Genomic DNA, 12,124 nt, shown 5'->3' on the forward strand with positions numbered 1-12,124 from the left:
ACCTAAAATAAAGAAGTATCATCGGATGATACTGTAGCACCAATATAGTGCATGCAATCATTGAAACGTAAATTTCCTTAAATGAATATATGTTGGTTAGCAGATAACACAGAATCACACCATAGAAGGCCCACAAATGACCACATTAAAAATAAAAATAAAACACATTCCATCATCTTCTTCACCCGGCAAGCTAAACATTCCATCAACTTCAGAATATAAGTGGTTTTAGTTTTTTGAATAGTCAAAATTCTACAGCTTTTATCTGGTTGAGAGCAAAAAAAATCGCCATCCATAATATTAAACAAAAAAATTATGATAATTCATTTTATGATGAATCAAATCATACCGATTTGATATTATGATATATTTCTCTGCATATTTGATCGAACTTACAAGATTTTCTTTTAAAGAAAAGTAATGTATGTTATATTTTAAAACAGGGCGAGTATTATTATAAGATACCTAACAACACCAACGACGTAACGTAGTGCGCCCAACCCTTCTAGTAGATATGAGACTACGTATTTCCATTGAACAATCTATCGGAGCTCTGGAACTTATAAGATTTGCTTTGTTGTTGTCTAACAGAGCTCTGGAATGCAGCACAGAAGTGCAAGATCTACAGCCTGATGCATAGACCCCTGGAACCTGACCAGACACTTTCTTTTCTGATTCACGTTGCGGTTTGTGTGGCAACCTGCTGTTGCAGCACTGCCTGAACTCTTGATGGTGGCCCTAGGGCATGTACTTTCTCCTTTTCTTCCATGTAATGAAAAGCTGCCAAGCCAGCATTTTTGTCTTTGTTTATCAGATACTCCCTCCGTAAAGAAAGATAAGAGCGTTTAAATCACTAACAACGCCCAGCTAGTACTTAATTTGTGTGATTTATGTTTGGAGTGATAGTTCGCTCTCTTTTATAATTCTATCATTCTTGCTTGTTCTACCGGTTCTTCCTGTTCGTTGTAAGATCGGTTCTTCCTGTTTGTTGTAAGATCGCGAGAGTTGACACTTGTCACACAATAATAAGAAAGAATGGAAACAATGCACATACAAGTTCCTCTGGCCAAAAGATTTTCGACCGTGTTGTTCCACCGAGGCATGTGATTGATTCGTGGGTTAGACCGACGATCTCGCACTGCTTAGGGTGAACCAAAAAGAACTAGCACTTCTGCTACAACTGCACCAAACCAGAGTCCTTCCAAATCTGCAACCCTCATCAGACCCTGAGGGATATAGCATACAGGAATATATCCAGAGAGTATACATTTTTTTGACATTTGTAAAATATATTTTTAACACGCAGGAGCATATGCTCCGCAGAGCCAAATTAAATATCCGGAGAGTATACATATATAGCAACACGCATATGTAAATACAATACTGGTCTTCAACCTCGGAATAGTCATGCAGAATATGTAAACAGTCTAATGTTGGGTTTATCGCTTCTTTAGTTTCACTGTGAGACCATTTTTCATTTGCAATATACAAGACGATTTGGGCCGGATGCTCTGCCCTTCCGTCACCTCCACATCGAAGTTCCAAACTATTGTAGCGACGACGATCTTCATCTGCATGACTGCAATGTCCTTGCCGGGGCATATCCTCGGGCCCGAGTTGAAGGACAAGAACTTGTGAGACGGTACATACCTGAGTTTGCCATCCTCCAAGAGCCATCTGTGTGGGTTATAGTTGAGGCAGTCTTTACCCCACACACCCTCCATTCTTCCCATGGAGTAGATAGAAACAAAAATGGTGTCACCGCTGTGTACCTTGTGGCCACTCGGCATGATATCGTCAGTGGCCACCGTCTTACGCTCCAAAGGCGCTGGTGGGTACAACCTGAGTGTCTCGTACAAGGTGGCTCGCAGATAGACCATAGATTTGATCTCCTCTGGCTCAAAGATCACCATGTCACCCACAGCCGTGGATGCTTTGCGTAGTGCAATTGGTGTAAGTTCATTGCGGATGGTTGAAACAACATCAGGGTTCTGGGCGAGGTTGTAGAAGATCCATGACAGCGTCGTACGAACTGTGTCCCGCAGAGCGAGCATGAGGCCAATGAGCCCCGCACGGAGAAAGTCGTAGTCGGAAAAATCTGGGTCGTTGATGTAGGAAGAGAAAATATCCACACCCTCTTGTTCGTGATCACTATTAACATGTCCTTTGTTAATATTCCTCCGCTCGATCATCTTTGCGATGAAGTCTCGTAGAATTGTGTGCGCCGCACCGAGTTTTCTCTCAGGGCCAATGTTTAGCCACCTCATCGCCTTCCAGCAACAGGCCGGCATCATGTGCCGAAAAAAGCCTACTTCCATGACCGTATCCATGGCAATCGAGACATCCATGTGAGGCATGTCTATGGAAAGGAGGCCAGGGTCCTCGCCAAATAGAGCCGTAGAGGCCAAGTCAAACATAAACCTCGACATCAGTTCTTGTATGTCAAATACTGTGCCGGTGTTTGCCATGTGGGAAAGCAACGGGAGGAGGTCGCTCACCACCTTGTCACGGCAAGAAGCCTCCATACTAGCAACCAACCGTGGGCTGCTGAGTACAGTATGGATCTTCGCTCGTGGACGAAGAGCCAGCGGACCGTCGACGTTGAAGAGGCTATCGCCCATGATGTCGAAAATGGCAGCGAACTCCGTGCCCTTGGGGAAGTTGGTGTAGTTCTTCGTGAAGATGTGCCGGATGTTTGCAGGGTCGCAGGTAACGAAGAACCTCATCCCGGCCCCGCCTGGGCCGTGCGCTCTGAAGTTGAGGCCTGATCCAGCTAGAACCAAGGTGAAATAGTCGAGCAAGTTGTGGACGTTGGCCAGCAAGGAAGGGAACATGTGCATTACTGGCCAGTTTATGGGGAGAGCTCCTGGATTCTTTGATCTACCACTAGACCTAAAGTACAAGTACATGGGAACGAGTAGCACGAGTGTGGAGATGAGCAGCTCCTGCCAGAACGGAATCAACATTGTTATCACTAGTGTGGGAGGATACACGCTACTACATGGCAATTGTTTCATTTATAGACAAGACCCCTCGATCTAACTCCATTGGTCGTGTGCACATCTTTTTGCATTATTATGCATTGCATATGGACCAGCCAATCATTAGCCTACTACAAAGATATATTTTAGTGTCTCCTCGAAGATAGTTCTACGGTCCACCAAATGGCCTATCGAATCCAATCGATCAATTGTACAGAACTGCCCACGTGTCGTCCCAGCGTGGGCGACTCGGATGGCGCCCAAACCCTAGCCGCCGGGGCGCGCACTCCCCCCTCCCTTTCCTTCGTCGTCGCCGGGCTAAGCCCGGAGGCCGAGGGCGGTGGCGGGGGACTCCCTCTCTCCCGCGTCTCAGGGGTGGTGCGCCCCCCTACATGCGTGGTGGCGCGACCGATCTAGCGGAGAGGCGACGATGGAAGCAACGATGTCGGCGGTGGTCGGCTCTACCTCGGGTGATGGCGACTGCCGATGCGTCAGGCAACCTGGTCACGGCCGGCGGCGTGCGGCGGTTGGCCTGGTTTGGGCAGCGATGTGATGCGGTCGGTAGCGGCGACGCGTCATCTGGTTTCGGATCGGCGAGAACATGGAGGGCCTGGTGGACGGATTAGCGACATCTCCAGTCAGATCTGTTCTGGCTGATGCAGCTGGCGGTGGTGGTCATCTTCTCCTTCGGAGGCGGTCGGCCTTAGGCTGGGTGGTCGGATCTCGAGATCGGTCATCTAGTTCCGGCTGCGAGTTGGGGAGACATAGTTGCCGGTAAAAACCGAGCCGACGCAGGCGATGGCAGCATTCTGCGTCGTTAGCTTGATGAAGGCATCGTCATGTAACTACTGTCAATCTACTCGTGCTACTCCGGGGGAAACGCTGGGATCTGGTATTCCAGATCGGACAATGGCTGCATTACGGTGTCGTTTCTCTCTTGAGAGCATCGTTTGTGGAGTAGCGCTGGAAGACAGAGGCAGAAGGCGGAGCCACGTCGTCTTGAGCGGAGCTTCGGTGGAGATGTCAAGTCATGCCTAACCGACAGGTGCTACGATGTGTCATGCCTGTTCGGCAGGTGCTACGCACAACAGATCTTCTAGAGTCTTCGCATCGGGATGAACGAGCGCAGGGCGGTGGCGCCGTTTGGTGCCATGGTGGCGTCGACGGATGGCGGACTGGCAAGGATGATACGGATCTCTCGCCTGAAGATGGAACGGTGGCTCGGTGATGATGTTGGCTTATAAATCGTATGCATGTGGTGTACGCTTTAGGTGTGCTACACCGGTTGTTAAAGCCGATATGTTATATGGATGGATCGGCGACAACATTGGTTTTAGATATGGAGAATGAGAACACTTCACATTATTAATGTTGTAGGTGTGAGTGGTGGCTCCAGGTGGCTTGATGTATGCTTTTGTTAAACCTTTGTCAAATATTTAATAAAGATAAATGTATGCATCGATTGATGTAAAGGCCACGAGTTTAACCTCCCTTTCTAAAAAAAACGTCGACCAAATGTCCAAATCATCTTTAATTAGAGTTGATCAGTAGCCAACCACTTTTTTCCATTTTTCTTCAATGAATCTTTTTTCGTCATTTGGTAATGGGTATCTATCGGGTCGGTTAGCTGTACCATATCAAAACGTGCCAGCTAATCTATCCATCTATCTATCTATATTTGTATCTATCTTTTTTGAGCCGCTATGTATCTATCTATGTATACCTAAATTCCAAAAAATTATAATGTTCTTTAGAAACTATGATCCGTTCATTTTTCTTCGAAAAGGAGGAATGACCCTAGTCTCTGCATTAAAATAATGCACACAACTATATATGAACCGTTCATCTGATGAGACCGAGTTATTATGATGTAGATAACCCACATAATTCTAGGCTGGAATTGTGATAAATTTGTAAAAAAACAATTGATTAGAAGGCCCACAAATCTTTAGAAATAGAAATACATGCTCAAGGAGAAGGCCCATGTTTTCACGATATTAACCCTAGGAGCTGCTCATTGGCCTATAGTAGATGGCAAATGAAGAGTTGTTGCCCACGCTGCCGCATTATTATGCAGCAATGTAGTGTTCTGTAAAGACTTGCAGAAAATTGTAAAAGGACTCTCCGTGGGGTTCCATTGAACAGCAAGAAATAATTAACTTTAGTAAATATTGTGTACCCTTCTCATGAAAAGGATTCATTGGGGAAAGGATGGCCTCGCTCCGATGACAGCGACGGCTAGCCTGTGCTCCAAGTTAAGATTAGGAGACCCGCTCACAACTCCTCGATCTGCCCACACACGTAAGAGCATCTCTAACACTAACAGATGCCTTATCCTATATCCAGTTTTTTGTGTTATAGTGCACCTGTTTTAGCGTTCTAGGGCAGTAATTTTTTTTTTGTTATTCCACATGCCCTATTTTAGAGCACACATTCTCCCACATATGCCCTATCAACATTTAAAAAAAATCGAACTCGATTTTAAAATTACGAACTACAAACCATCATTCGAACTCGATTTCATATCCTAAACTCGATTCTACATAACCTAAACTCGATTTGAACTCGAGTTCACAACGTACGCCAACAAACTCATCCGACGAATTGGATGATCCGTCCGATGTCCACTCGAAGGAGGAGGAGCTCAACTCGATCACCGTCTTCACCATTGATGGTCCAGCCTCGTCGAGCTTCTTCTTCTTCTCAATCTCGTGCTTCCATAAGAACTCGTGCTCGTACTGCACGTACTCGGGAAGCTCCCGAGCAAACCGAGCCATTGCTTCGTCGTCGGTCTCAATCACCCTCGCCGGCTCCTCCTTCTTCTTCACCAACCAGGTCTTCTCCCGGTTCTTCATCGGGGGCCCGACGAAGATGGCATCCTGCAGGGAGGTAATGTCCGGGAAGTTGAGATCCTCCTATGGAACGCCGAGCCGCCACCCGACGAAGTCGTACGCCCGAGTGGCCAAATCAGCGGTGTCGAAGGTGCGGAGGCGACAGCTAGGGTTTGCGTGCGGGGGTAGGGAGCGGCGGCGGATGGGTGCAGAGCACGAGAGCGGGCTAGGGAGCACGAGAGCGGCGGCGGCGGACCTGATTTGGGGGCAGGGGAGCTCGGGAGCGGCGGCGACGGCGGACGAGATTTGGGGGCGACGGCTAGGGTTTGCGAGCGGCGCCGGATGCGATTGGGCGCGTCGGAGGATGGCTGGATGTGAGCGGCGGCGGCGGATTTGGCCGGTCGGGGCGGTGGCGGTAGGTGGAGAGCGAGAGGTGGAAGAGCGGTTGGGCGCGCGCGAAAATGGAAAGGATAGGGCATGTCTCCGCGCGGTCCTCTCTGCCCCAAATAAAGGGCACAAAATTTAGGGCTGCCCCATTTTAGGGCACCGCTTAGGGCACCTGTTGGAGCTGTGTTTTTGCCCATCGATGACTTAAAAAGCAGTTTTTCGCACACGAAGATTAAAATAGGGCATCTGTTAAAGATGCTATAAGGCGCTATAAGGCAAGCACTTCCTATCTCCTCGCGTTGCATACTCACTAGATACATCCAATTGGTTCACTGATTAGCCTGTCTTGGATGTGTCTGCAGTGGACCATCATGACATGCCTGTCATCCACATTGCACATGCAAGGTTTGCACGGTGGATCAGCATCACGTGTTAAGTCCAGCAGCAATACATTCACCCATTATCTTTGTTGTTTAAGTAACCATCTTCCATTTGTGAAAATTTTGGTTTCTCTGGTATCTCTATGATCACGTGCTTCTTAAAAGTTCCCTCGAATTAGAATCATGTGTTTGTTGGTGTTTGTGAAGAGGAGATAGGAAGATCCATGTTCTTGATCAATCAAATTAGATGAACAATTTGTAGTTTTTAACCAGTGCTGCATTAACGGAAGTCCTACAATATCATTACTAATTAGGTGTGGACACATATGTTCTGATATTTTTTATTTAAGGGACATAACCTTCCTAATTGGTCTTAAGTAAGGACCAAATTGTGAGGCTTTTCCCCCTTTTCCTCTCCTCCTCCCTCGCCACTCCCGCGCGGCGATGGGAGGAACCATAGCCGCTGGCCCCTAGTCCCTCGTCCTCCGGCCTCTCCCTTCCTCGCCACCGCCCCGAGTTGCCGTTAGGTGAAGCCAGGCTGGCGTGGGCGGCGGCGGGGTCGCTCCTTCCCCTAATCGCGGCCCCCCTGGCCGGTGCGGGATGGCTGGCCGTCGGAGGTGCTGATCCGAGCGCTCCGGATGGTCGCGGCCCGCCGGCTCCGGTAGTTCTTGTGGTGGCGTGGTGGCTGTCATGGTGGGGTGCATGTGTCGTGGATCGTGATCGGCCAGCGGCAGGATCTGGCTCCTGGTGAAGCAGGCTGCAAGCAGCGTGGGCGGCTGCTATGGTCCGACTTCGGGCTCGACGGCTGCAGGTGGTCGTCCCGTCGGGGGTGCGCGGCGATGCTCCTCGAATAACGGTGGTTCCGGTGGCGGCTCTACCTCGGGCGGCGCTGCTCTGGATGGTGAGGAGGTGGTGGTGCGGTCACTTGGCGACGGGCTGGCACATCAGTTGGCCGCGGCGTTCTCTTGGCCCAGATATGGGCCCTTTGGGGCCCAATCTGGGTCTAGGCGGGCCTGGCTCGGCTACACCTACGCCGGCTTCGGTGGACGGAGGGGGTGGCTCGTGCGAGGGGTTGCAGAGACGGCGGCACACCCACTGCAGCGCGACAACGGGAGCTTCACGGGCCGTTAAGGGCTAGAGCAGATCTACATGTCTGGTGTGTTCCCCCTGCTGCGTCCGGTCGTTGACCGTCGAGGGCGGTGGAGGTTGTCCCCTTCCGTGTGGCTGCTGACTCTGTCGCTCCTCATTCCTGGCTACTTCCTCTCGGCCCCGTTGGTCCCGCTTCGTTCTCCATGGTGAGACGGCGGCGGTTTCTCCTGGAGTGTGGTGGCGCATGTTGGTGAGCAACAAGTTTGGTGATGCACGACGAATCGATCGGGGTGGTGTGTGTGGAGGACGGGAGAAATCCTTGTCAAGCGTGGCTGGCACCGACGCGGCGACGCCCGTGGGCGCCGTCGTTCCTTCCTGAAGGGCTTCAGGGTTTCCACTCACTCTCGCCCCACCACACACGGGGGTAACCCCAGGAGCAATCCGGGCAGCAGGGTCGCCATCGTCGCTTTCCTTCCTGAAGATGCTCCTTGTTATGCGGTGGTCCAAAGTGCTAGGAGCGCGGTGGATATCTTCGGAGGGTGCAGCGGTGCGGTATCATCATCGTTTTTGTCGATCCGACTCTGTTGTCACACTTTTTAATTTCTCTTTTATTTCTTTTGGGCATTCCTGTGCTGACTGCCCCAACTGTGGGATTTTGGTTATATCTAGTGGTTGCTATATATATATAGCAGGACGAAAGCCTATTTCGTGAAGTAAGGACCAAATTACCAAGAATAGGAATGATTAGGAGTTGATACAGTGCTACCAATATTTTGTTGTTGTCATATATATATAGTTGGTATCAAATCGGGTTCTATATAGTTGAATCTTGCAAAGTGCTAAGATTAATTAGCATGTAAAGTTGTAAACTGCAAAAAGGAGAGTATATATTTCCATTAGCAAACGATGACTTCCTTATTATTCTACTCCATCCGTTCCTAAATATAAGTCTTTCTATAGGTTTCATTAGGGGACTATATACGGATGTATATAGACATACTTTAGAATGTCGTTTCATTCATTTTGCTTTGTATGTAGTCTCTTAGTGAAATTTCTTAAAATATTTATATTTAGAAACGGAGGGAGTATTCAGCATATTATTCTAAATCCATATTATTCTAAAGCATTCATCAACAAGTTGAATCAGCTATAAGCCTCCTCTCAAGGGTAACTCCATTCTAAAGCCATATTTGCAGCTCTACAAGCTTCGTTTCGTGGTTATATTATTCTGAGACTGATAACTTTATTCTTTTGAATATCTCCATGCGTGTTTCAGCTGTACACATGAAAGGTTGTTAACCTAGCAATATTTTGCATAATGGTCGTAATACCAAGTACAATAAGATGTTATTCATGTTTTTACTTAAGCCCAAAATACATTTATTCAGGTCTCCAAAATACTTGTAAAGAATACTCTCTTAACTAAAATTGTACAACCAATTCCATGTATGTATAGTTTTCCCAACTCTTTATTGGCATAAATGAGTAGGATATGAACGATGCAGATCTACAAGCATAGCAGGTTGGTTCCTATAATATGCCTCTTTATTTCTATTATATATATGGTGTTTAAGGAGATTCAGATTTATACCTGGCTTGCTTTCATTTCTTACGCATATTGTGAACAATCTCTATTTACATGATCCTCATAGTTTAACACCAGAAAGATATCTGTAATCCTAGACAACTAGAAAGCATTTACGGTGTGAAGCTGAGCTACATACGATCAGGAGATAGCTTATGATGTGGTCGATGTTTTAAATTTTGACCATATGAAAAGTAACATGGATTGCACATGTATTTTTTTCAACCGTATTTATCTCATTATGCATCGGAGACTAAAAAGTCAACATCTTTATTTTGAGACTAGGAGTAAATTTCTGGAAATGTGTTAGAACTAAATCGTCTAATGTGATTGTAGAAAAAAAATTAGATACACCAATAAATCGTATAATCTAGAACAAAATGGTGGCAGTACAAGTCACTAATGGAATCAATAGATGTTGCTATATTATCAACATTTCAATCCAAATCTTCTCTTAATATAAATACTCTTTTTCTTTCTGATGCTAGCCCTGCGCTGCATGGGTTGGCCGAGCTTATCGAGTTAGGTGTGATGGTTGTCTCTGTTTAGTTGCTTTCTCGCCCAGTCTTTTTAATGATTATTTTTTCAGTTGGTTCAGTCACATTGTCGGACTGTCCACTTTCTATTGCTTAAAACTACATGACGAAATTTGTGTTTGTTTGGCAGAGACTAAAGAAGTACAGTACATATCTTCAAAATTCTGTTTGTTTACAGGTCGATTCTTTTGTGTTCCTTAAAATAATGACATACGGTATGCTTAACGCAATACTCATATCAGATGAAGAACGTCCATCGGACAAGGTTTAAAAACCATTGTTTAGAAGGATGTATTGTAGATATTTACTTTGCTACAGCTATAATTAGTACACGTATAGCTATTCTTATCTGAATTAATATAATGTTGCGCAGTTAACATGACAATGCTGCCATTTCTTCTCCCACATGTCTTGAAGGATGTAACTCTATTAAACGAACATTAATGTGCCAACTGGCTTTCCCTAAAAATATAGGACAATGACGCCGGGTACACATCTAAATAGCCATTGTGTGCTTTTAATACAAATATACAAATTTTAATTTTGCTTTCATATTAAAATATGAGGTAATAAAATCATATGGGCACCCATGCAAGTTAACTACGAAAAAATTCTGCAACAAAAATAGAAATAATTATGTATCTTCATGCAAGTATATTCCAGATGGACGTCATTACTCCCTACCAAAAAACTACTACACAAAAATGAAATACTCCTATATCAGCACACAAGCCGTGACATCCTACAAAGAGTTTTAAATCACAACATAAGTTCTGGATTATTTGTGACATATATTTATATGCATCGTGACAGTTGCCGGTAGTAAGTGAAGAAGGATGATTGATACTTTATATCCATTGTGGCCATCCCTCCTCGTGAATGTTGATCCAGTCTATGCTGATCTTCTAGTTAGGAAATAGTTAACTACTTAAAGGTGCCTATATGGAAGCCAATCCACTATGGTGGGCATAATAAACTTGAAACCGAATATCAAACAAAATACCAAACGGAAATAAGTGAATTCTCAATTAATTATCTGCCTTCTTAACATAAACAAATGCTACTACATATCCATGTCCATTTCTAGGAAAATTATAATTATATTAAAAATAATATTCGATCATGGTTGTTATAAATATATAGGGTTTGCTTGTCCCTTGTTACAAGATCAAGTAGCAGTGGACGGAGAAGTTTTCCTCAAAGTTATTAGTACTTATTAGCAGTCGTGATCCATATTTACTTTGATTGTGTTCCATAATATTATGTATCACCAAATATATTAATGTCTATCACGATCGTAGGCCGGTGAGACCCAAAAGTGAACAGGAAAAATATCCTATTGATTGTGACCCTCCACCCGCTCAAATGTTTATTCAACATGCAAGGAATATCTACCTAATTCTGTAATAATACCTAAATGTGGGCATGCTATTTTGGTTTTTTTACTTAACTGCTAACAACCGAAATCACCATGTTAGTCCAGCCAAACATAAATGGAGACATTTTTTTAGCTATTGACTGAAAAAACAGAGAATTAATTTGGCACGGTATCAATGTTCGGTTTTTATTCCCGCCCCTATCTAAATGGCCCATCGGGTGGGCATAGAAAACGTGAAAAAGAACATTGGACTCCAAACAAAAAGAAAAAAATCTTGGTTAATCGAGTGTCTAGTTGGTAATGGGCTACTATTACAAATATGTGTATTTGAAGAAAAACTTACACCGCCATTCACAGTTTCACACAAGGATCTATGATCGTGATGGTTAAAAATATAGAGTGCTCGTTTCTCACTTGTTACCCGATCATAGAAGCAGCAAAGAAGATATTTTTTGTTGAAGTCATTATTACATCTTATATGTTGTGATTCAAATTTATTTCCATAGTGATCGATAATATCATGTATAGTGGTCCGAGTTTTAAGTATCACACTATCGTGGAGCTATATTATTCGGAGGGGATCACGGTAAGCGAGTGCAGCGTTTCGGTGCCCACGCTCATCTACACCCGTTTAGAAAACAATTCAAAAGAAATACTAAAAAAATTCAAAAAATTCAGAATTTTCCTCATGATAGATAATTTGATTCCTGAGGTCTGCTTCACCTTTTGTATCATTTAAACATCTAAGCAGCTCTTGGCAAAAAAGACAAATCGAATCAAAATAGCACAAGAACAGTAAACTTTTTTAGAGACGCCGAATTTGTCATTTTTGCCGATAGATGCTCAGATGTCCAAACTATTCAAAAAAATGGAGCAAACCTCACACATCAAATTATCTACCGTCCAAATTTTGTTTGGAATTTTAAAAAATAATAATATATATTGTTTTTTTTACTC

The 12,124-nt window shown here is 44.8% G+C and overlaps 1 protein-coding gene across 1 annotated transcript; it reads right to left on the reverse strand.

The window, feature by feature from the left end:
- Positions 1-1,258: 1,258 nt before the first annotated feature.
- On the reverse strand, positions 1,259-2,978 carry LOC123398041 (noroxomaritidine synthase 1-like). The gene has a single exon (XM_045092553.1). It carries the CDS (start codon positions 2,964-2,966, stop codon positions 1,440-1,442), a length of 1,527 nt encoding a protein of 508 aa, XP_044948488.1. The 5' UTR covers positions 2,967-2,978; the 3' UTR covers positions 1,259-1,439.
- Positions 2,979-12,124: the final 9,146 nt, after the last annotated feature.

This window comes from Hordeum vulgare, chromosome 5H (assembly GCF_904849725.1).
Source record: "Hordeum vulgare subsp. vulgare chromosome 5H, MorexV3_pseudomolecules_assembly, whole genome shotgun sequence".
Taxonomy (NCBI): Eukaryota; Viridiplantae; Streptophyta; class Magnoliopsida; order Poales; family Poaceae; genus Hordeum; species Hordeum vulgare.

Coding starts and splice junctions, on each gene's coding strand:
- LOC123398041 (XM_045092553.1), bottom strand. CDS start 2,966: ATGTTGATTCCGTTCTGGCAGGAGCTGCTCATCTCCACACTCGTGCTA.